The sequence below is a fragment of the Leptidea sinapis genome, chromosome 35 (assembly GCF_905404315.1).
Source record: "Leptidea sinapis chromosome 35, ilLepSina1.1, whole genome shotgun sequence".
Taxonomy (NCBI): Eukaryota; Metazoa; Arthropoda; class Insecta; order Lepidoptera; family Pieridae; genus Leptidea; species Leptidea sinapis.
In genome coordinates, this window is record NC_066299.1 from 11,299,352 (window position 1) to 11,325,690 (window position 26,339).

At 34.0% G+C, this 26,339-nt stretch overlaps 2 protein-coding genes across 2 annotated transcripts; both read left to right on the plus strand.

Annotated features, from left to right (window-relative positions):
* Positions 1-518: 518 nt before the first annotated feature.
* On the plus strand, positions 519-12,114 carry LOC126975256 (protein takeout-like). Its single transcript, XM_050823060.1, has 5 exons — positions 519-780; positions 3,281-3,503; positions 3,842-3,972; positions 10,487-10,639; positions 11,962-12,114. The coding sequence occupies exons 1-5, from the start codon at positions 717-719 to the stop codon at positions 12,111-12,113; spliced, it is 723 nt and encodes a 240-aa protein (XP_050679017.1). The 5' UTR covers positions 519-716; the 3' UTR covers position 12,114.
* A 4,783-nt stretch (positions 12,115-16,897) lies between these two features.
* LOC126975241 (uncharacterized) lies at positions 16,898-26,108 on the plus strand. The gene is made up of 5 exons (XM_050823044.1): positions 16,898-17,066; positions 19,064-19,283; positions 23,030-23,160; positions 25,151-25,303; positions 25,917-26,108. Exons 1-5 carry the CDS (start codon positions 16,898-16,900, stop codon positions 26,066-26,068), a joined length of 825 nt encoding a protein of 274 aa, XP_050679001.1. The 3' UTR covers positions 26,069-26,108.
* The last annotated feature ends 231 nt before the right edge of the window (positions 26,109-26,339 follow it).

Sequence of the window (26,339 nt, forward strand, 5' to 3'; positions counted from 1 at the left end):
TGAAATAATGGGGTGTTCTCACTTATCACTTAGGGAAACCTGGGTCGCTTGTTGTTGACTGACATTAAGGCTTGGGAATGCGCCAACAGCCTTGCGCCTCTGCTCGATTAGCAGAGCTAAGTAATCGCCATAGATTTAAATCGGAATTAGAAGTATTTTTAATTAATATATAATAGTATTTACAAAACTAACAAAACTATGTCATGTTAAATAGTATTGGTGCACAATTAATAAATTTACATAGAATTTTTATTTAGATTGAATGGCGCTAGAACTGTAAAGGTTAGAGGTATTTTGGTGATTTTTTTCGCACTGTTTAAAAAACAGAAATGATATTTAAAAAAAAAACTTCTTATATTGAGTAGATATATATATTATGTTTTGTAAAAATATAAGCTTTATATAAACCGTCAAGAAATGGTTTCAACTATTTGCTATTTCGACCATTTCTTGGGAGCAGCCTTAAAGTAAAATAACCCAAACATAAAAAAACGGCGCACTACCCATATTTTGTAGAATCTGACAATAATAATTTCTTATGCGAATGAAAAACATATTGTTAATTTTATAAAAACATTGTCGTGTAAAGTTTATTATGTGACTGCAAAAATAAAAGACTTCTGACACACAAAGCAATACTCATATATAAAGGAGAAATAATATTGTGCATTCACTATTATAGTATATATCTCCAGTTGCACGAACACAGGTCTACGATGCATTCCCTTTTGGTAATGCAATTAGTTTTAGCATTTTGTTACTTCGTAATCGTCACTGCCGGTAAGTTATTATTAAGAAATATTACAATACTTTACGATCCTTGTATTTATTGACGCTTGATTTAAGCATTACTGTGTTTCGGTCTAAAGGGGGCCGTAGCTAGTGAAATTACTGGGCAAATGAGACATCTTACGACTCAAGACTGCAAGATCTTCTGACAAGCGCAATAATTGTAGTGCCGCTCAGGATTTTTGGGTTTTTTGACAATCCTGAGCGGCACTGCATTGTAAGGGACAGGGCGATTCAATTACCATCAGCTGAACGTCCTGCTCGTCTCGTCCCTTATTATCGTAAAAACTGCACTGGTGTACTTAAGCTTCGTTTGAGCTAAATAATATCTGCTTGAGTCATATTAATTATAGTATAAGCTAAAATATAAGCAAAGTCACTGATTTAGCAAAATGGTTGCGAATCTGAACTGGTAGTGGGCAGGGCACATAGTTTGATGGATAGATTGGTTGGGGCAGTAAAGTCCTCGAATGGCGACCACGTATCGGAAGACGTAGTGTTGGTAGGCCCCCCCACAAGATAGACAGACGATCTGGTTAAGATCGCCGGAAAGCGTTGGATGAGGGCAGCGCAGGACCGATCGTTATGGCGATCTTTGGGTAGGCCTTTGTCCAGCAGTGGATGTCTACCGGCTGAAATGGTGATGATCATGAACTAATCTATATTTATGTTTATGTTATTGATTTAAATTAGTTTTTTAATTTTATTTTATTTTGTTGTTATAGAGAATTATAATTTGAAATTGTTTTAATTGAAATACCTTCTTAAATAACAGGATCTATTAATTTTATTAATATAACTAGCTGTGAATACCTGCTTTGATGGATCATTTTTTAATGTATAGTATTTTGTTGATGTTAATCATGTATCACAACTCACTTTACAAATTTTCATATAAAATTTTCATTATCTTTTTTCTTATTAATTTATTGACCTTACTTGTTTCGACTTCAATATCTTAAGACATTAATATCTTAAATCATTTACTATATTTGATATGCTAAGCATTTTTATTGAAATACATTCTTATAGACTACGTTTACAGTTTTGCATTCTGGTGCATTAACAAATAAATTTTCTTTCTATCCCACGCGTGAAAAAGCTACATAGTGATGACCATGTGATAAATAAGATACTATTAATTTAACTTGTTAACACCACAAAATAGGATCGTCTGATCTTGTGCCTTATTGATAGTAATTGGAGGAATTTCTAAAACATTCTATATTGATCAGAAAATTGTTATACATTCTAGTTTCTAGATCAATGGTAGGGATGGGAGCCTTGTACCTATTGCGACATACAAACACTATTCGTCTGTGACGTGCAGTTTTACCTGCAAAGTGAAATATACACTACTCCATTTTTATATATATGGATGTATTGTAGCTCAAGTGAATCTAATAAATAATATTATTTTGTCCTCATTTAAATCTACGTAATGAATTACATTTTAATATCAATGTTTATACCTAATTGATTGATTATATTTTTTTTATTTTTATGAAGGCATAACCAAAGTCTTAATAAATAATAGGTAGTCTGTAGTTTCCTAAACTACCTCTTTGTCAAAATGCAATATCAGGCGAAGGTCACGTTGAATATCTTTTTAGTTTTTTCCTAGATCCACAACAACAATTTGAGATCAAGTAAAAAACTACAATTTATACAACCTGTTATTTTAATGATTTAAACGTAACCTTAAATTTTATTTATATTTATAGATTTTTGAATTTGGAAACTTATTTAAAAAAAATGCTGGCACACCTTTCACACCTATATAACTAGAGCGAATGTAACCCAGAGTATAATATCTACTTTATCAACTTAACGGGATAGCGCAAGGATCATTTATTCGGACCCTTGTTATTCGTGATATACATCGAATAAATCTCAGAGGAGAGGCAACTTCTAATCATCATCGGAAGTGCATTGCGTCAGTCGTGGAACTAACTACTCCGTTTAAAGAAAAATATAAACGTGCGAAAAATTTTGACTTGAAAAACGGAACAAAATATTTGCCGTTAGGCAACAAATGGGCAAATATTTTGTTACAGCTTTGTTAATGCTTGTTAAAGCATTCAATATAATTGTTATATGTACGATTTATTGCGACATAACGTTAATATTTTGATTTTTAGGTCCTAATAGAACATAATATCTTCGCGCATCGATAAGGCATGCAAAATTAAGAAAATACCTCAAATATATAATCTGTTCATAAACATAATAAAATTTTCATAAACAACTATAACATGTATTTTGCTGCTGTTATAAATATATATACTGTAAAAATAGTACCTAAAGTACGTAGGTTTATTGTTTTTTCTTTCGAGATAAACAATGTATCTAAAACCGTAGATTTTTACTGAGTAAATAACTAAGCCTTAATAATAATAAACTGTACCTTTACTTATAAAGTAAAATTATCGAATTCGATCGAAGATTTTAGAATTTCTTAGATCTTAGTGCTATACTAGAATTTTTCCAGCTCCACCTGTTACTACAAAATGTGAAGGTAAAGACAAGAAATGCCTGAAGGAGTCTGCCCAAACTCTACTGCCTATATTTGCATTGGGGATACCAGAATACAAAACACATAGCTTAGACCCACTATCGCTCGACAAAGTTGATGCTGATAACTCAAATTTGAAATTTCAATTAACTAACCTAAAAGTTACCGGCTTGAAAGATTGTGAGGTAAAGCAGTTAGAGTAAGTACAAAATATAATATGTATTCCTTTTTGATTCACTATATTTGTGTAATTAACTGAAATGTCACCATTACCTACTATAAGAATTGTTTTTGAACAACCCCCAACGGTAGCCACTTGCGTTGGAAATTACTTTTATCTTCGAGCACAAAAGAGGACGAAGAGTGCACTTCGCAATTCAACGCCCTTCCTTCTTTGTGGAAAGTGGATCGTTGAACGACGATATTATTAAGAAAATATTCCTACTAATCGGAATATACAAAAAAACCATCGGTGTCGTAAAATATAATTATTTTTTCTATATCACATAAATACTTATTAATTTGTTTTGATTTCAGACGTGACTTGGAGAAGTCCAAAATTTTTGTAAACGTGTTATGCAGTGTTGGTTTAGATGGTCATTATGACATGAAGGGTCGAATTCTTATCTTGCCCATAGAAGGTAATGGCAAGGTCGAGGCTAATATCAGTAAGTATACTTTTTCATTGCATCACATTAAATATAATTCAAATTTAAAATATCTGTATGAATTGCATATTTGTCTTACTAATTGAGAGACACCGACAAAAAACTATATGAACCAAATCTGATAGGATGAACGGCAGATTATCACGTTATTGCCACTTTTGGAATTCAATTTTGATAGCTAAATTATAATATTCAGAAACTGAAATATAGATTAGATTATTAGATCCACTCTTTCTTATTACCATGTGCCCGTTCAATATACGAGTCAATAATTTTTCTCTCCATAGAAAAAAATACCAAAGTCGCAACGATTTGCAGTTTTTTCCAAGCCAAATTCCATTTTGGACATGTTATAATACTCCTTTTCTGCTAAAACTACTAAAATGTATTTATAGGTAATTAATGTTGGACTCGATTCTACCCGATCGTTTTTACTTCATTACATTTATACATCCTTAGATAAAGTTGCTTAATATAAAACTTATTTCAAGATATAGCCTCATGGTGAATGTCCCATTCGCAAGGTGTGATATTATAATATAAAGCCATTTACATTTCCGTAAGAAGCCTTTACCATACAAACGTCTTCTAGCGATTCTTCTATATTTCTTAGTTAAACTATTTTGTGCATTTTCTAGAAATCTGTTGTGGAAGCTGAACTTCGCAAATAAAATGGTTTCTATCTCAATCAAACTGAGTAGCAGTCTTAACAAATTTGTTTTATTCCTGGAATTCACATTATTATACCACTAATTTTGGGATTCTTAATAATATTCCTTAATAGATTACAATATTATCTCTCTTGTTGGGCGGCAGGCATTGTTATAATGTTTTTATTTAAAAAAAATGTTACTAATGATTCCCTATCGCATTAGATGATAAAATAATTTGATAGTGTATGACGAGGAAAGAACCTCTGTATTGATTTTAAAAGGTGTGACGTCATTACTGTTGACATCACAATTGCTATCTTGCTGAAGATCACTCATTGGTTCTTCTAAAGAAAATTACACGAGTAGGTATTTTATTACTTTCGTTTATTTCAACGGGCAGCGTTACCACGTCCGAGAAAGGTCCGTACCGTACGACGGCCCGAGCACGACTGACTCAAGTGTCGACCGTGCGGCTGTATTTATAGGACCCAGTGCACGTGCTACTCTACGTGTTGTTTTTACAATAATTTCACATCACAATGTAAATAAAGGATAAATTAGGAACTAATTTCAACTAAAATTAGTTAAACTGAATTATTCACGTGCTTAAAATAGGTGTTTTGTAGTATTTGCGCCGATACGACCATTCTGACATACGGTGCGCGCTCTGCACCAGCCTGGTTGGTATTTGTAAGTTGTAGTGGATTCTTATAGATTCTCGTTAGTTCTTATCGACTGTTATTGAAACCGTAGGTTGTCGAAGGTTCTCGTAGAGTTCTCAAAGATTCTCGTAGAGGATTGAGTATTCTTGTAGTTTTCTCAAAGATGTTCTTAGATAATTGGGAGGTTCTCGGATATTCTCGTAAGGATTGGTAGTTTTTCGCAGAGTTCTCGGAGATTTTCGTAGAGGATTCGGAGGTTCTCGCAGAGTCCTCGCAGATTCTCGTAGGTTCTTGTTGACCTGCAAGTATAGAAAGTATTTCTGAGTAGTGCATCTGTTATCAACTTGAGTTGCTTTGTTGTAGTTACATAAACACAAATGCTATAATTATAACTGAGGGTTCTCAGTGGTTCTAGTAGAGTCCTTTGAGATTCTCATCGGTTCTCGTAGAGTTCTCGTTGAACTGCAAAAATATAAAGTTTTATGAGGCTTTTCGGAGGTTCTCGAAGAGTTCTCGGAAGGTCTCGCAGTGTTCTCGTAGAGTTCTCGGAGGGTCTCTTAGAGTTCTCGTAGATTAATAAAAAGTTTTCATCAGGATGTTTTGAATTATAAATATATGACATGATTGGCTCAGAGGTACCACGCTCCAGATATTCATACGGATCTGTGGCTTCTACGTATCTACTCACGATTCCACAAGGCGTCCCAACGGTATCTCTGATTGATACATCAAGAATACGTGGTTATCACAAATGTATGACGTTGTTAGCCTGAGCTACCACCGCCAGAGGTACCACGTTTCAGGCACTTTTCTCGTAGGACTCCCTCGTGGATTTATAAAAGATATTCGAAGATTGCCGTGGGGTATCCGGCAGAGTAGAATAGACCTCCCTCACTCTTACCGAGGCGTCGTAAAAGCCGACTAAGGTATTTGACGTCCGTAATATCATCAAGCTTTTGACGTCTCCAATCTTAGAGAAGGAAAACTTGAAATAAACCCGGTATTCTGTCCCGCCGCTTAGGGGCTGGCTGTCAAACCCCAAAGACATCATACAGCCTAACAAACAATTACCGTCGGGAACATGGCTGTAGGAAAAAATACTGTAACTGTACCCCAGGGGGGTACCGGCAGAGCCAGAGAATCCCCTCCTCCTCCTGTATCTGCAGGACGAGGCTGTTCCTCGTATTCTGGGGGGAGCACCTAACAGCTGTAGGCGGTGACGATATTCGCCATACGTCACGCCAAAACCGAAGTCCAAATTGTTCTCGCCGGGGCGGAAAGTGGGCATCGGAATGCCGTTTTGCGACGTTGAATGTTAGAGGAGGAATGAATGAGAAACTGGATGAAATTTACGAGTTAATGAATGAAAGAAAATTAGATGTGCTGTGTGTGAATGAGACAAAACGTAAAGGGAAAGAGATACTGACGCGCGGCCCGTTCACAGAAATATGGTCGGGAGTTCCAGATGAAGAACATGGCAGTAAAGGCGTCGGTATACTTCTTTCAGAGCGAATGTCAGAATGCATGCGAGAGTATGAGTGCGTAAGTCCCCGCCTTATCTGGGTCCGATTGAAAGTAGGTCTGACACCTCTATTTTTGGTAGGTGTATACGCTCCGGACTCTTCCCATAGTAAGGCGGTAAGAGAAGAATTTTGGGAACAAACGAGAGAGGTTTAGTTATTGCGTAAGTTGAATGAACGTATTGTCATGCTTGGAGATTTCAATGCAAGGGTTGGAGTGAAGCGTGATGGGTATGAAAATGTGCTTGGGACGTTTGGGGATTAGAGTGTGAATGACAACGGCGTATACTTGTTAGATATATGTGTGGAGATGGGTCTGTCTGTGATGAATACGTGGTTTCAACATAAGATGATACATATGTACACGTGGCAAAAGAAGGAAGGCAATGTTGTGTTAAGGAGTATGATAGATCTTGTGATAGTCGATGAAAGAATAAAAATGAAAGTAGTGGATACTAGAGCCTATCGTGGACCAGATGTCGGCACAGATCACTATTTGGTAATTAGCAGAATAAGTGGTTTGTTTAAGCGCTGGCGGCACAGATCAAAAGGGTCAACTACTGAATTAGAACGTATAAAAGTGGAAAGATTGATAGATCAGCGAGTAAAAGAGATGTATAAAAAGCAATTGAGTGAACGGCTAGAAAAAAGCTGGAGTGATGTTAATGAGGAAAGTGTGAATGATGTATGGTCGGTATTTAAAACCAACATTATTAAATGTGCTGATGATGTATGCGGTGTGAGTAAGAGAAGGCGCAAGAAATGCCAAAATGCCGACTGGTGGGATGATGAAACTAGAAGAATGGTTGAGGAAAATAAAAAAGCATGGCTGGATGTCTTGGCAATAGAAGCAACAAATAGAGCGAGTGGCGGTATGAATGAAGATAATGTTAAAGAAATCAAGGATAAATATAGATGCGTGAAAGCGAAAGTTAAAGAATGTATAGAGAAGAAAAGGAATGAGAAAAAGGTGAAATATAAGAAACAATTCGGCGCAAGTTTCCGAGATAATATAAAACTGTTTTGGAAACTCGTGAAAGAAGCGCGGGGAACAAATATAAATTCATCTATGAAACTGATTAGGAATGAACAAGGTGAGGTCATACATAAAGAAAGTATGATACTAGAGTGCTGGAAGAATTATTTTGAGAGCTTTTACGAGAAAGATGTAAGTGAAAAAGAGCAAGAAGAGATAATAGATATGTTTGTGGACCCGAGTGATGAAATAGGTTTGGATGAAATTATGAAAGCGTTAAGAGGCAAGAGGTCGGGAAAGTCTGCTGGGTATGATCGAGTGACGACTGAAATGTTGAAGGCTGGCGATGGACTAATAGTGACCCCGCTGCATCACCTTTTTAATTTATGTTGGAAACAGGGCCAAGTTCCAGACGATTGGACGAAGGCAGTGATTGTCCCAATTTATAAAGGCAAAGGCTCGCAGCAGGAATGTCAAAATTATCGCGGAATCAGCCTTCTTAGTGTTGTTGGAAAAGTGTATGCCAGAATATTGATTGAAAGAGTAATGAATGTGACTAATGACAAGGTATGGGATGTGCAAGCGGGATTTCGGAAGGGAATGGGATGTACGGATCAAGTCTTTTCCTTACGCTGCATCACTGAAAAATGTCTGGCAAAAAACCAGAAAGTATATTGCGCGTTCATAGACTTGGAAAAGGCATATGATAGGGTGAATAGAAAGGAATTATGGTAGGTCTTATCTATGTATGGGGTGGACAATTTTCTGATAAGGGCTCTGAAATCTCTGTACAGGGATTCTCAAGCCTGTGTTCGTGTTAATGGTGCCTATACGGGCTGGTTTGATATCTCCAAAGGTGTCAGACAGGGTTGTGTAGCGTCGCCTTGGTTGTTCAACCTATTCATGGATAGATGCATGAATGATGTGAGAGAAATGCAATGTGGAATCAATATGGAAGGGCTGTGTATTAAATGCCTCTTGTACGCCGATGATCAAGTCATTTTTTCATCATCGGTAAATGAGTTGCAACAAATGATTGACTGTTTGAACGGGAGCTTTAAAGAAAGAGGTTTGAAAGTAAATGCAAGAAAGACGAAAGTGATGGTATTTGAGAAGGATGAAAGGTTGACTGAGTGTACTATCACGATTGAAGATGAAAGGGTAGAACAAGTTACAGAATTCGTATATTTGGGTAGCATGTTTACAAGAGACGGAAGATATGAAGGTGATATTGAAAGGAGAGTGACTGCGGGAAATTGTGAGAATGGAGCGCTGCATGCCTTTATAAACGGTAAGACTGTGCCAATAGAAGCGCGAATGGCTGTACATAATGGAGTGCTTGTCGCCACGTTAATGTATGGAAGTCAGAGTTGGGTATGGCAGAAGAAGCATAAAAGCAGAATTAACGCAGTTGAGATGCGATCACTGCGTAGTATGTGTGGGGTAAGACTGACTGATAGAATTCCGAATGCGGTAATACGAGTGCGCTGTGGTTTGAAAGAGGATGTTGTGACAAGGACTGAATAAGGAATGCTTAAATGGTTTGGACACGCGAATGAGTGAAGAAAGAATGACGCCTCAAATATATAAGGCAAGTGTGTGTGGGCAAGTCGGTCGCGGAAGACCTCGTTGAACATTCGTCGATCAAATTGGCGACGTTTTGAGAAAAGGAGAGGTCCGAAGCACCCGCAACCGGCGAGCATGTATGAAAAGAGTAATGAATTTAGAGGAAGCGCGTGAGGTCTGTAAGGATAGAAGCAAATGGCATTCTATTGTCTCTGCCTACCCCGACGGGAACAAGGCGTGAGTATGTGTGTGTGTGTGTGTATTCGTCTGTTTTTTTTGAATTATTGAATAGACTTCCCTTTACTCTGATTATCCTCACACTGAGTCTTAGTGTGGCTGCAGTGACAGCCTGTCTCATATGATTAATGGAATATTCTGGGTGTGTTGTGCAGGAGCTCGGTGAGTGGGTAATTCGTTTTCCTCCGATACGGTCAACTGTTCACCAGTTTGAGGTATAAACCAAAATAAAATAAACAAAGAATAAGGAATATAAAGGTAGAACGTTCATATGAATACAATTAAATTGTAAAAGGTCAAGAAAAAGTGGGTACACCTTCCTTAATGGCCGGCAACGCTCCTGTGATTTCTCTGGTGTTGCAAGAGAATGTGAGCGGCGGTGATCACTTAACACCAGGTGACCCGTACGCTCGTTTGTCCTCCTTTTTCCATAAAAAAAGACCATACATGGTGCTAAGAACTGGAACCTTGAAATTAGTTGTACTCCTGCTTCGTAGACGAAGGTATACATTTTAAATGTATCTATTTCAGACACATATTTGATTTGATAGTCACCCATATTATTTGTATTTAGTGGGATGAGTTTGTTCCCTTCCCTAATATGAACAGGAGAGTAGCGACTGACCCATGCATCATAATCGGTAGATATCCAGTAGATCTTTCAATCACGAATTTAATTTTTTATTCTTAGTAATATTTTAATATTATTTGCCAATATATACATTCATGTTTTTTATGGAATTTGTGACCATTTAGAATCAATTAAACGATTATCTACTCAATTTAATGATCCAATCATATTATTAAATTTTTATTGTATGACGCATTGGTTGTTAGCATCATAGAGACTGAAGTGTTAGCATATAATTACAAATTAAACTTTTAATATTTATCTTTCAGAAAATATTCTTATCAAAGTAGATGTGAATGTATCAGAGACACAAAAAGGTACACACAAGTACTGGCACATTGAGAGCTGGAATCACAGTTTTGAACCAAAAGGAAAATCAAGTATAAAATTTGAAAACTTATTCAACGGGAACAAAGCTTTAGGTAAAATATTTATGTAACGTTAAGCTGTAGCTATGAAACGATAACAGTCATTAGTATATTGTTAGTATAGAAAAATGGTTGTACGATATTATAAGTTTTGCTTCAAAAAATCAATCCCCCACTGATTTATTCATACTAAAATACGATTATTTAATCAAAATGTCGTCAGCCAGTAGTTTGTCGGTTCATTTTGCCACAATACTGTAATAGAACTGTATTTTAACTTCATACTATTGTGCCCGCACACATACACACGATTTACGCGACCGCTAAGCAATCATGGGGAGAGAAAACTATTGAGTGCCAACCCTAGCGTTCCGCCCAGATGTAGGTATAAATTTCGAAAAGACCGCTGAGTTATGCTACTGTTATATTATTTGTATTGTGATTGCGTGTCTTCTGCAGCACTCACTGAACTCATTCCCGTCACCCCATTTAACCTTAGCACAAAAAAAAAATTACCACAGTATGATTCAAATACAAAGATAAGCGACATATTTACTTTAAAGAAAAAAAAACAAATGAGGTAACAAATTCAAAAATTTCGACTCTCTCATTACTCCGAGATAATAAGAAATAAGTGATAAATTTTTAACTTACCAACAATAATATTTTTAGTTATAAGCAACGTAAAACTTATAAACAATAATAGCAAATAAAGCAATATTTATTAAATTATGATAATTATTCTTTACCAAATTGGTATTTACGCCAACACTATAAAAACATTTTGCTTATCAATAGTCATTGTGTGCTTAGTCAATGTACCCAATGTTTGGCTATGGTAAATAATAACTTCAAGAAGTTTCCGTGCTACGTAAAATAATGATATATGCTTTTAATAAATATTACGTTATTAAAATTCCTAATGTTTTTCCTTGACTCGTTATGTTCTAGAAATAACATCAAAAAAAATTATACCTAGCAGATTTTGAATCAGAAACTATAATGAATAGCAGTTTATCCACTCAAAATGGTGTACGGAAAGAACCGTTACGTTCCCGCGCATTTTCTTGTGAACCATTGTATAGTGTTCGAATATATCTGTTAAAAACTATACCTACATTATTCGCCTTCGTTGTATTATAAGTTCAAAGGGAAATAGTACTTTAGTAGTTCAACCACTTCCTAAAACCAGGAATCAAATGAGGCGTGCGTATTTCTAAATGCTTCCGATTGATTTTTACGATTTGACGCAAGGGGATACAGATTCTCAAAAATACAGAGACCATATAGTTTGTTGTGGATAGCGTAGTTAGCCTAAGCAACGCATAATTGCAGCATTTTTTAAAATATAATATAATACTTTTGCACTATTTCAGGACAAGCAGCAGAAGACGCAATGAAGGGAAATGGCAATGAAATCATCAAAGAAATTGGACCACCAGTTATTAAATCAATTACTGCCAAAGTAGTTGAATCTGTGCAAAGATTCTTCCATGCTGTGCCTCTCAATGATTTGGTTTTGGAATAATACTCTGTTGTATACTTTAAAATAAACATTTATTATTAAAGTCTTTTTTTTATTTCAATATTGTGACTGAAATTGCATGGCCAAAGTTTTAACATGGATACGTCTTTTATTTTATGAGAGAGAGGACAAACGAGTAAACCACCTCCTCCACCTGTTCTTAAGTGATCACCACCACCGCCCACGTTCTCTTGCAACAACAGAGGAATCACAAGAGCGTTTTCAGCCTTTTAAAAAGATGTTCGCGCTTTTTTGAAGGCACTAGTGTAGTGTAGCTTTGAAACACCGCACAAGGAAGCTTATTCCACACCAGACCACGAACCTGACATCCAGATGGTTGAGAATATATAATAATTTGTCGTACGAAGGGTAAATTCAGTGTTAGGAATCAACTCAAAAAGCTTTTCGGGATACTTCCTGTAACTAATGCGGTAGAATACGCACACTGAAGGGACGTCTCTATGTAACATCAAGAGATCTAGTCATTCACAGACTACTAGATCCCCGACAATTCTAGCAGCTCTGCGTTGCACATGGTCAAATAGTGCAAGCTGAGAATGGAGTGCGTCAGACCAGAGATGAAAGAAAAACTCAATCTGTCTTATTATTAAACGCAGTGATAAGTTACTCCAAGTTTAAAATTACTTCGACCTGTCAAGTAATTCTATTTTGACAAAAGTACGATAAAGACAAAAAGTTTTAAACTTGGAGGAACTCATAAATAAATGCAATGCATTAATGCAATAACACTGCATTTATTTATGAGGCATATGGTGCCGTACCTGTGCTTCTAGCATTCTACAAGTACTAGAATGGGTGCCAGCTTAAAGTATTGCCATACCCTATTTATAACTCCCAGCTTAATCGAAGCCAATTTGGCTTTGCCCGATAGGGTTTTTCTAGATGACCTTTGCTCGAGATTAGTTATTAATTCTTTATTTTATTTCTTTTAACATACGGAAAAATCTATGTTAAACTATAAAAATCAGTTCGAAACAAAATAAATATAGCTATATTTGGCCTGCAATATATGCAAGAGCTAAGTGTAACATATTTGAACAAATAATTTAAAACCAAAAAAGAGATAATTATAATGATGTAACTATGCTAGTCACTTGTCAGATTATAGACGGACATAAAAACTATTTTAATTACATGATTAAAACGTAACGCTTCGTATGAGTTTCCTATACGTTATTGTTTGAAATTTTCAAAATAAATTACATCCTTGCCTTCATTTTTTCTAATCAAAAACATAAACAAAACATAAAAATAATACTACTGCAATGTATTAATTTCCTGGATCTGTAGCGTTTGAATGAGTTTCTCTTGACTTGCTGTGGAATAAACTTTTAGACAGAGTATTATCATCTGTTAATTAATCATGTTAACAATATTATAAAGATATTATATTTGTACTTACATTGAACTTTTTTCTGTTGATTAACTAAATCAAACTTAAATAACTGCAGTGCCCGTTAGCTTAAACATTAAATTTAGTAGTATAATAAAAAGGTTCAAAAATTTTAAGCTTATTCAAAATGGCCTTAGCATATTCCTTTAAATCTTGAGGCCAGTTATTGATTGAAATACGCATGTTCTTAATGGGAAAATTTTATTCAGCCAGTATTAAGGATTGCTTTAGGGACACCAAATTATCATAATATCAGGAGCATGTCATACTTTCTAAAACTGGCTTACTGTGGATGGATCTTTATGTCCCGGTGCTGAGTACTACTTAAAGGAACTTTCCTGGTTATGGAACATGGTGTTAAGAGGCCTAACATTCTTTTTTTTTAAATAGTGGCTCAAGTGGTGCGTTAAAGATACCATCAAACCGTCATTGAAGCTCTACTCAACATCAGCCCGAATCTCAAAGAACCCCATTTGCTCATGTGATTCGTCTGAATTTTGATTAGGTGACACGTTTGGTAGATTATGGAACACCATAAAAAAGCCATACCATCATCCGATTCGAATTTATAGACCATACTTTAATATTCCTATGAAATGTAAAAAAATATTCTTTTCAGTATGAATAAGCATGAAAATTTACTATAATATTATAGACTCATTTCGATAAGAATTATATTTATAATCATAAGCCTAATTTCTATGATCGTGAACTATCTAGTAGTAGCAATTTCTAAAAAAATTATGCCACAGTGTTTCAATCTCCATAATAGTTACGTAGAAATGTTAGAAAATGCCAAAAAGTAATATCAGATACTATGAAGCAGCTTTTAAAGTTTTTTTTTTATGGAATAGGAGGACAAACGAGAGTACGGGTCACCTATTGTTAAGTGATCACCGCCACCCACACTCTCTTGCAACAGCAGAGGAATCACAGGAGCGTTGCCGGCCTTTAAGGAAGGTGTACGCGCTTTTTTTGAAGGTTTAAGGATTTTCACACTTAGTAGGTATTTAATTACAGAAATGATTATTTTTCTTGTAAGAAACAAGCATTAAATAATAATATATTATGTAATAATAATAACCTTCGTTCTCTGACTACACTACAATTCTTGTAACCTACCTATATGTAAAATTAAATAAAATATGAATGTTTAGCAATTACTTTATTGATAAGGTTATCTTTCGACATAGGCCTCCCACAATTTCTTCCACATATCTCTATCTCGAGCGAACTTTATCCATCCTGTTGGTAAATCGTCCTCCCATCTTTTAATTTGACGTTCTCATTGTCTTTTGCCATTTCTAGGGTACCACTGTAATACGTTCTATGTCCATTTTTCTTTTGTCCGATCTCATTGTATGTCCAGTCCAATTCAATTTGAGTTTTTATTATTCTTTCTAATACATTGCTTATAGCTGTATATTAAGTATTGCAATTCTGTCTGATATTCCTTAGAAACATTTTGTGTTTCAAATATATTTTTATTAGGAATAACCCGTTCCTACTCTGATTTTGTCCCTTTTACATTACATGTATAATATTATATTCTTTTATTTCTTCTCCAATTCTTCTTACTTCACAAGTACCAATGTCCTCCCATTTTATATGCTTTATGGATTCTTTTAATTCTTCTAGTCTGTCATCTGTTATTAGTGTTCTGACATTTAATGTTGGGATGTACGTTTTACTGCAATTTCATTTTCGATATATGGATGTGTTTCTAAGGGTGGTCTACTCACCCCATGGGGACCAGCCGGGTTGGGGTTGCTCTGCATCTGATTACTGATATTGAGTTGCTACTTAGGTTGATTTGGGATATTAGAAAAAGAGTTCGATCTAGGTCTCTTCAAATCAAATGCAAGTGTCCTGTCCTCTTTCATTGCTCATTTCTTAACCACTGATTATTTGGCCTGATTTTCTGGCGATGGTAGGTGGTCTCTTTTTCTTTTTCCTTTGTTTTGGTTTCCCTCTTTCACTACTAATTTATCGTTTTTTAATTGCCTTTCGCACGTTCTTCTATGAGTTTAATTTTTAGTTCTCTTCTTTTTTCTAATACTTTTTTAGGGAAATCTTGAGTGAAGTCCATCCATTTTTTAAAAATTTTCTTCAATTTTAGTATCTCATTTCTCTCAGTGGCTTGCAAAATTAATAAGATCAGGTCTGAATTTATTATCTTTGTTCCGGCTGATACGGTGAATCTTCGATACATCGTTTGCCTCTAAGGTGATTTTTAAAACATCGTTGAAAATTTCCTGGACTATTTCCTAGCAACTCCGATGAAAAATCCTCATCATCTCTTCCAGAACAAAAAACAGAACATTGCTCATATACTTTTCCTTTTCCAGATATTCGATAATCTTTTCCAATAATTCTATTTTGTTTTATAAGTTTTTGTTGTCCTCAATAAGTAGTTCTAATTTCTCATAATTTTTTTCGAATAAAGTATTTGTTTGTTTTTCCATTTCAATTTTCATTTTATCAAAAAGTAGTTTAAATTGTCCCTCCATTTTTAAGTATTACTCTATTTACTGCTTAGATGACACTTGAGTGTTAAGCCACTGTTACTAATGACTCACTATCTTGTAACATAAAATAAAAAGTAAAATTATGGTTTATTATGTTGTTTCTACGATTGTCTTTACTAGGTATATTTATTACTTAACAAATTCTTTATGTCACAATGGTGCTAATAAACTGGTGATTCAAAGTTATTTTCAACGGAATAACTGAACGGCAATGCTTACTGTTTGGCAACAACAGACAGAAACCAGCATTAATAAAATTAAAAAGAAAAAAAACATTAATACTAATATATAAATTAAAACTCTACTTATAAAAAATATTAACCAACCATAAAATACATAGGAGATGTTACTTTATAATACCTTTGTTTATGGAATATTTGTTATTCAATTTAGACTTGAAACATGTTAAAAGTATTTTAGTGTTTAACACTTTCATGTTAACTTATACGCCAATCAATCAATCATAATCAAGTCTACATATATAAACGTTTGCATATAATAATACGTTAATGTTTATATGTGTGGAAGCGTGAATAAATAGTTATTTTAACGCAAGACTATTTCAATCTTAAGATAGTGAGTTTGTATTTGGAAAGAATACGTCTCATGACAATTGTAATAATCCCAAACACAACTAAGACACAAGGTTATATCACAGAGTAGGAATGGATACTTATGCATGTTCTATTAAGGAGTTTCAAAGTTCGTTTATGTATTAAAATTAACCTATCATCTCAGTCTGGGAACTGTGATAAAAAATATCAAGCTATTAAAATAACCAAAAGCTTATACTATTTTTTCTAAAACGTATTCGTTTTTTACAACACTGCAAAAATATTAGATTTATGACTCGCTTAGCAACTATGATAACACTACTATTCATATATAAGGAACATATAAATTTGTGCATTCATTATCTGTCTCGAGTAGGAAGAACACGGTCTAACATGTATTCTTTTTTCGTGTTACAATTATTAGCGTTTGTAGTTTGCTACGACACTGTCGTAGGTGCAGGTAAGATTTTTTTTTGTATTTTATTAATTAAGCTCTCTAGACCTACCTATTTTTAACCATAAACAAAATTTAAAGAAAGATTCTCTATTCATGCGTTTATGTTTTCATGATATTTCTTACCTCAGTTACGTAATATTTTGGATGTCAGATGGTAATTAGCACAAACTTAGAAATGTTATAGATATTTTTTTTTTTTTGTTGACTCGTTTTAAAATTGAATGTATATTTGTATTTTTTATAACCAGATATTTATAACGGCATAGGTATAATATGTACCTGTAACGGCAATTGATTTAGAATAATTATTTCACGGATTAACATTTGCGTAATTGTCAGTTTTTTTATTAAATAATTTTAAAACGGTACAAGACCGTTATGAAATCCTTTCAATTCTATTTAGAAGTTCCGGTGACCACGATGACTTTATCAACAGATCGGTGCTTGGTACTGTTTAAAATCCCATTAAAATTTTATTGGTTTTATTAAGCGACTATTAAGTTGCTTAACTATTTTGTCACAATACGCGAATTACCTTTAAAAAATTCAGTTGTCTAATTGTGGTATTTATTATCAGCTTTACCACTTTCAATAATTTACCAATGGATACTTTCTGTATAAAAATGCTCTGTATAAATTATCAACGTGTATTCAATTACTTATTCACTAACATTTTAATTCTTTGGAAGCAGTTGTTCCAGTCTTCTTGAGGGATATCTTCAATGATCTCTTGGAACACATCCACCTTGTAAATCGTATATCTCTAAAGCTGTTCTTTAATTTTCGGAAATACAAAAATCACAGGGAGCCTGTATGGTGTACCATCAGATCTATATTTGACTTCAATCACCCATTAGTTTCATCAGCAGAATCTGTAGAGTACATATGAATTAAAAAAAATGCAAAAAATAAACATTTTATTTTTAACTTTAAAACGGTGTCTATAATTATATCTATAAGTTGCCGACGACTGTATCTCGCATCTCTAGGACAAAAGGACTATCAATGACATAAGGCTTAGACATTAAGGACAGCCACATCTTATCATCATCTATCGGATTACGTATGTACATGAGATGTTAGTCTTCCTCTTTACATAACATAAGCCTCTTACCTGTTATTTCCCTTTTATAAAAAATAATTATATCACAACTAGGTAGACAAAGGTAGTCATTATTTTTTTTAAATTCCACAACCACGCATTTTGCAAGAAATTTCTTGCCTCGTATAGTCACTTTGTGGAATCAGTTCTCCCGAACTGATACGACTTAGTGACCTTCAAGAAAAGAGTATACTCCCATCTTAAAGGCCGGCAACGCATCTCTTGACATCTGTCAGTGCGGATGTCCATGGGCGGTTGCCTCACCGCTCCCAACACGTGAGCTTCTCGCCCGTTTGCCCCCTCTTATATAAAAAAAAATGCTTTTCTTCTTATATTACTGTAAAATATAATGGCGATTGACAACTCAGTGAAGTTATTCACGTAAATAGAGATAATCTTAAAGGCATAAAAAAGCATTAAAGGCATATTTTATTTTCTCAAAATTGGTCCTTTAGAATTATTTTGGATTTCATTTCTAATATTCTAGATACTATTACCGCTTTGGAAACAAATGGCGCTCTGAGAGAGAAAAATGGGCGCAAGAAACTCTCCCGGCATTCTTTTTTTTTGCGCTCTTTTCAATAAAAATATACAATATTGTACAGTCATTTCTATCGCTATAAAATAATCATAATCTAGTCCCAGGCTGTCCAATCATTATGATATTTAGCTGTGGAGTAATAGAATTTACGAAAAAGCCATTTTTATACAAAAAATTTAAATTTATTTATAGATAATGCCTGAACAGTGGCTGGGACTTTATTTTAAAAGTGTATATATTTACCTTTAATACTATTATGTATCTTATGAATCCTACTAGAATTAGTTACAACGAATCCCTTATTTCTAGTGTTATATGCTCGCTATGGCTTGGGATCTTACAGTTTTCATTTTCCAGCTCTACCGATAACAAAATGTAAGGTTGGAGACAAGAAATGTCTGAAGGAGTCTGCGCAAGCTATTCTTCCTACGTTTGCATTGGGAATGCCGGAATATAACATGCATTCCTTAGATCCGCTGATGATCGACAAAGTTGATGCTGATAACCCAAATCTGAAATTTAAGTTAACTAACTTAAAGATTTCCGGATTAAAGGATTGTGTAGTAAAAAAGTTAGAGTGAGTATGATTATTGTATTTAACTATTTTTCTAGCCTGTCTAGTCTTACCGTCTTTATTTTCACAATTTAAAATAGAATAGAATATAATAACGTTCTTATGTATAGATTTCATTTAATAAAAGAACTTAAATTATCTATTAATACGGCTTTACTCACGTTTTTGTCGGTGTCGGTACCGACTAGTTTCGGACCATTCTGAGGTCCTTCATTAGGGTGAGTGTGGTGGGTTCGCGATAACGTCCCACCTCTGACTGCGTACTTGGACGATACGACATGGGTATCTTCACAAAACAGCATATGCCTTCCTAATAGGCAGGCAACGCTCCTGTAATTCTAGTGTAGCAGGGGAATGTTGGCAGCGGTTATCACTTTATCAGGTTATCCGTGCGCTCGTTTCTCCTCCTCTTCGATAAAAAATTGCATTTAGAGTAGCAGGATCATTTAAAAATATATAGTTTAGAAATAAGTATTTTCTTCTCTTTGTAAACACACAAAACAAACTGTTAGAAATATATATTTTTAAATGATCCTACCACTAGTATTATCTTAACTGAAATACTGTTTTTTTTTGTAACAACGTATGTGTGTTGAAATTCTTTTTCTATAGTCTAGTCAGCGGTTTTAAAATATGAGAAAATATTTTGGTTAGTAAAACTTTTTTTACTTTAAAAAAATCGAAAGGCAAGATTACTTGAGGACGCGATCGTAATTTTAGTCACAGTTTCTTAACGATACAAATTTTGTAGTAGTTTTTTTCCTAAGAACCAACGGCACTCACTAGATGTTAATTCTCACACATTTTTGATTCGCCTCTGAACGAGTTATTTTAATATTTAACCTCTAAGTATGTAAAAACGTGCGAATTCCATATCACGGCAAATTTGTTTAGGAATAATTTTAGTTCCGTTTAACAGCGGAATCCATTTATTTTGAAAAAAAAAGAAAAATTAATGAGACCAGTATGACGTTGACCTGTAGTAGATATTATGTTACGGCCTTACAAATGAACTTAGTACCACCAGTGGGAGGCTCCTTTGCACAGGAAGCCGGCTAGATTATGGGTACCACTACGGCGCCTATTTCTGCCTTGAAGCAGTAATGTGTAAACATTACTGTGGTTCGGTCTGAAGGGTGCCGTAGCTAGTGAAATTACTGGGCAAATGAAACTTAACATCTTATGTCTCATGGTGACGAGCGCAATTGTAGTGCCGCTCAGAATTTTTGGGTTTTTCAAGAATCCTGGGCGGTACTGCATTGTAATGGGTAGGGCATCAATGGGTATCAAATACCATAAGCTGAATGTCCAGCTCGTCTCATCCCTTATTTTCATAAAAAAAAATAGTGTAAAGTTATCTATGATCTATGATATACCTGAGAACAAACCAAGAATATGCAAAATGTTGACAAAAAGACATATTGTTTATGATTGGCTTATTCTGAGGTATAACGTTTCCCGCGTTTATTTGCAAGGCTGCTTGACATTCGGAAATCTTGAGAATTATCATTGTATTGACAGTGTTGTCAACGATATAGTCAATATTTTGCATAATCTTTGATTTTCTCTGGTAAAACCGTATACCAAGTTATAGGTAAGGCCGTTTGAGTCTAGTTTCAATACCCACTTAACCCGGTGAGCATGAAGTGAAAAAAAGTTACATATAGAATGAGGCAGGGTATGACATACCCATAATTTGATGTTTTATGATATAGAACTTATTATTTATCTCTTAATTTTTTTGATCTTATTTAGTCAAATAATGAATAATTTAATGGAATTAGAAAAGATGTTTTTAATCATGAAATATTTTTTAATTATTAGTTTTTCTTACACTAAGTAATTATAGGAACTAAAACATTGAAGTTCACAAAAATCAACACTATGAGAAAAATATTATTTTTTGGATTGTAATTCAACTTAAAAATAAAAGATAATACAATTCTGTTCCTTTTAAAACGTAAAATATTTTTTTTACTGGACATATGAATAATTACTACTGTCCAGATCAGCACAGTTTTTGCAAATAAATTTTGCATGCTCCATGCAAATGGGCTTGGCACAAGCATTGCAGGCATGCTTCATTTTGTATTTGTATTTACAATCCTGGCCTCTGATATTTCTCCTGGTACATTCTCTTGTCCAAGTGATGCTACGTGACCTAGCTGTTTTTCAATTTGCTGGTGGAGGTATGTGCGATTTTTTTATTTATTTCTTGATTGCAAGTGTTCATAAGTGTGTATAAGCCCAAAATAAATTTGTCCTCTTTTTTCTTCTCTTTACTCTGAATTCTGTTCTCTCGTTCATAATGTTTTATATGTTCAAGAGACCCAAGAAAAGAGTCAAAGGCCATCGTTTATTGTTGCGAGAAACGTTGTAATTTGCATTCAACTGATAAACCACATCAACGCCAGCTTTGGTACAATCATAATTCGCTTCATGCTCGCTGGGTTTCATCTTCTGTACTGGACTCATCAGAATAATCACTTGATTCCTCCAAGGCACGAATTCACTCTTTTTTTTTTTAATAGACATTTTGATCAAAAACTGTAAATAATAATAAAAACTCAACTAAAGAAACCATAGACAACCAATATAGTAAATCATCAAAAAAACTACAATGGTTTATAACCATAAAAACTTATAAAAATTAAAATTCATCAATGAAAATTTACATAAAAAAATACGTCAAAAATGAGGCAGGGTATAACATACCCGTAAGAGGTTTACGCTCTAATAACCTGGCCGGCGTCCCACGCCACACTGCGATCACGTCACTATCCTCTCCCTCATGCCCATGTCTCCAGTCACTGAGCGAGTCAGGGTTGGCAGACAAAGATTTAAAAAATACACTACTTTAAAATCTTACCAGGGTGCGAGATAACCTGGCTCATGCTCGCCGGGTTAATAATATAATTGGTTTACGAGTGTTGAAGATAATATAATGAATAAAATCATTTATCAATCATTATAATACGTTGAATCTCATCAAATGATTCAGTTTTTTGTTTGTCCGTTGATGACTATCATTAAATTTAACAGATTATATTAATAAGCTAAGCTTTATAATAAATTTATATTAGTGTCCGTGTATACTAGTTTCAACGTTCAATAAACGATTTCTAAATGAAATTAAATTATTAGAGCTTGAGTTTGGGTATTTAAAGAGTTATTTTATATAAGATATTCGAATGAAGTACGAGATCTGGATATAATACTGATGATTAAAAGAATATTTAAGTATTCTGGATTTGTGGCGGTCCTCCACAGTGCGGTTTTCAAGGAGCTTTCTTGCACGTACTAGGTAGTACGTTATCTTTAGCTGTGGAATGAGCTTCCTTGTGCGGTGTTTCCGGGACGATACGACATGGGTACCTTCAAAAAAAGCGCGTACACCTTCCTTAAAGGCCGGCAACGCCCCTGTGATTCCTCTGGTGTTGCAAGAGAATTTGGGCGTCGGTGATTATAACATCGGGTGACCCGTACGCTCATTTGTCCTCCTTTTCCATAAAAAAACACCTTTAATTGATATACTTAATGATTTCAAAATTTGAACTGTTATTTATTTATACATTTAATAAAATAAAAATAACATAGCTAATATAAATAATACTCAAAAGACTCATACATATACAGTAAATAATATTTCTCCTTTCATCCAAACAAAAGAAAAAAACGACGGCGCAATACGTTCGCTTCGGTTTGCGCCCGTCACTGCGACAAATTGTAATAAAGTTATTTTTTTCCAGACATGATGCGGATAAGTCAAAGATTTTCTTGAATCTATTATGTAATGTAGGTATAGAGGGTCATTATGACATGAAGGGCCAAATTATTATCTTACCCATGGAAGGTAACGGCAAAATCGAGGCTGATATAAGTGAGTATCACATTTTATTATTTATTTCAAAATTTAAGCGCTCTATAAGGTAATAATAATTCACACGCAACCCAGAACTTTTTCACCAGTTTTTTTTATGAAAATAAGGGACGAGACGAGCAGGACACTCTGAAGGTAATTGATACGCCTTGCCTATTACAATGCAGTGCCGCTCAGGATTCTTGAAAGACCCAAAATTTTTGAGCGGCACTACAACTGCGCTCGACACCTTGAAGTCTCATTTGTCCAGTAATTTCACTAGCTACTGCGCCCTTCAGACTGAAACACAGTAATGCTTACATATTACTGCTTCACGGCAGAAATAGGTGCCATTGTGGTACCCATAATCCAGCCGGCATCATGTGCAAAGGAGCCTCCCACTCGTAAATAATAATATAAGTTAATAGGTTATCTCGGTCATATAATGATTTAGCAAATATCAATAACTTCATAGATGTGTTTTTTAATAGTCTTTGTACTTCGACGATTAGTTTTGACAAGTTAAAAATTTAGCTTATCTTTACGTGCTTTATATTAATGTTTTGAAATCAGTTTTGGCTCATTCTATGTTTAAATAATATTTGGGATATAATTCTTCTTCTTATTTATATTTAAAAAAATATTTTTTTTAACGTTTTAGTTAACATGTTTACAATATGTATTTGCCTAAGTCGTGATAGTAACGTAAAATAATCTATTTTATAATATAACTAGCTGACCCGACAGACGTTGTTCTGTTCATAATAAAAAAAACTCTTGCGGATGGAATTTTGGAAAATCCGTCTTCGATCTTGGCTGACCTCTACTCGATGAAAAGAATATTCCTACCAAATTTCAAGTCTTTAGCTGTAATGGTTCTAGATATATCGTGATGAGTGACTATATACGTGGAAATCTCTTATATATATATAGATTCTACATTTATTTTAGTCATATATCAAGCCATCATAAGTGTTTTCCATTTAATTGACGTATTTGTTAATTATGATTTGATATGATGACATGACTTGTCAATTAAAATCGGTCAAAGATTGATTGATTTACATTATGATTGGTTTAGTTTTCTTTTCAATCTTGTTGTCTCTCTATTTTATTGTATGCTACTAAGTTTATTGTAAATCTATGGTTTCAACAATCCTATTCCGCAAAATCAGGAATACGATCTAAATGTACATGTGGGAAAATTAAATGTTTGGTTGAGTGCCTGATTTATTTTATGAGTGCAGTGTGATTTGTTCCCTTGCCTGTATATGGTCTGTATGATGGTTGAGTTAGGATCGGTAACGAGCTCTGTTTGAGGTGACTGGTCGATTCTATGAGCATCCTATAATAATACTTAATACTTTATTTCATTATTTTTTCACTCACTGCAAATAACTTAAATTACTAAATGTACAATATTTATCATATAATACTAATTATTTACATCTTTTTATCGTTCGTTGTAGTAATAATAACATTGAAAAATGGTTTTTCATTGATATTAAAATTGGTGAACCTCTGAACCTGAAACTAGTAAAATCTGTATCTTCGAGTCAGTGAATCCTCGACAAATGACAATGACAAAAGAAACAACTAATAATAAATAAAAATGAAATATGTATGTGTGTGTGTGTGTTTTATTTTTTCTGAATAGGATAATTGTTAAACAATAGGTAATAGATAGGCAGTGGTTTTCTTTTTTACCTCAATTCTATCAATAATTCTTATTTGTATTATTAAATGATTTAGCTATAATATAATGATGCTTAACAACATCGTCTTAGGTTAAGTAAATAGTGAATCTCGAACTATATACGACATATATACGATATGACATATATATATATATATATGATAGGACGCCTTCCTTAAAGGCCGGCAACGCTCCTGTGATTCCTCTGGTGTTGCAAGAGAGTATGGGCGGCGGTGATCACTTAACAACAGGTGACCCGTACGCTCGTTTGTCCTCTTATTCCATAAAAAAAAATAAACAATTTTTGTCTTTCAGAAAAAATTCTCATCAAGGTAGAAGCTAATTTGTCAGAGATAGAAAAGGGTGGAACCAAGTATTGGAACATTAAAAGCTGGGATCACAGTTTTGAGCTCAAAGATAAATCAATGATACAATTTGAAAACTTGTTCAACGGGAACAAAGATTTAGGTAAAGTATGGATATAAAGCTAACTATCTTAAGCTGTAAAATAACTACAATCAATACCAATAAGACGTAATAAGTAAATATTACTTTTGTTGAACAATATTGTCTCCTAAATAATGCCGTTACTTACGTCAAACAGCACAAATACCGCATATTTACAAAGAGGTATATACGACGTATTAAAGGTGATAAAATCAAAAAGATTTGACAAGAAAATAAAATCTACTTACTTAATATTGACATTGATTACATTATAATAATTATTTTATAAAATATTGCATAGTTACTTAGATATACCTACTTGTCGTTAAGTTATAATTATAAATACTAAGACAATGAATACAATATCAAGCTATACTAGAGAATAATTCGGAAATATTATAGCTTCAAAATATGTTTCTATTAATTCGCAATATTTATTAAAATGATATACGATTTGTATTTTTCAATATATTAATACCAAACAACAATCACATGCATCTATCTACGAGTTGTTTGAATCTAAAAACATTGTTTAGAATATCAAATAATACAGATATCTTTATAGCAGCGACTACAAAAATTCGCAAGTGCAAGCTAAATTCTTTGCATATAATAGTATAATTTTGTTTTTCAGCAAAAGCAGCAGAAGACGTGATGAAGGAGAGTGGTAATGACGTCATCCAAGAAGTTGGACCACCAGTTATAAAATCGATTGCTTCCAAAGTTGTTGAATGTGCACAAAGATTCTTCCATGCTGTTCCACTTAATGACTTGGTTCTGCAATAATAAGCTGTATTCGTTGTAATAAATAATACTTTGAGTCAGAGTTTGGTCTTATTATTATATTACATCCCTTTGACTTAGATCGCATGACCAACGTCATATTCTTGGGAGGATTCCCCAAAACAATAAAAGAAATAAATAAAATATTAAGGATCTAATGAAATTTCAGGATAATTGTGATTATTTGAGTTTATGTATTATTTTTAGTTTGGTTTTTGTCTTTCCCCTTTTTGTTCCGAAACTTTTGTAATGTTCGTCGTAAGCGGTCAAAGAC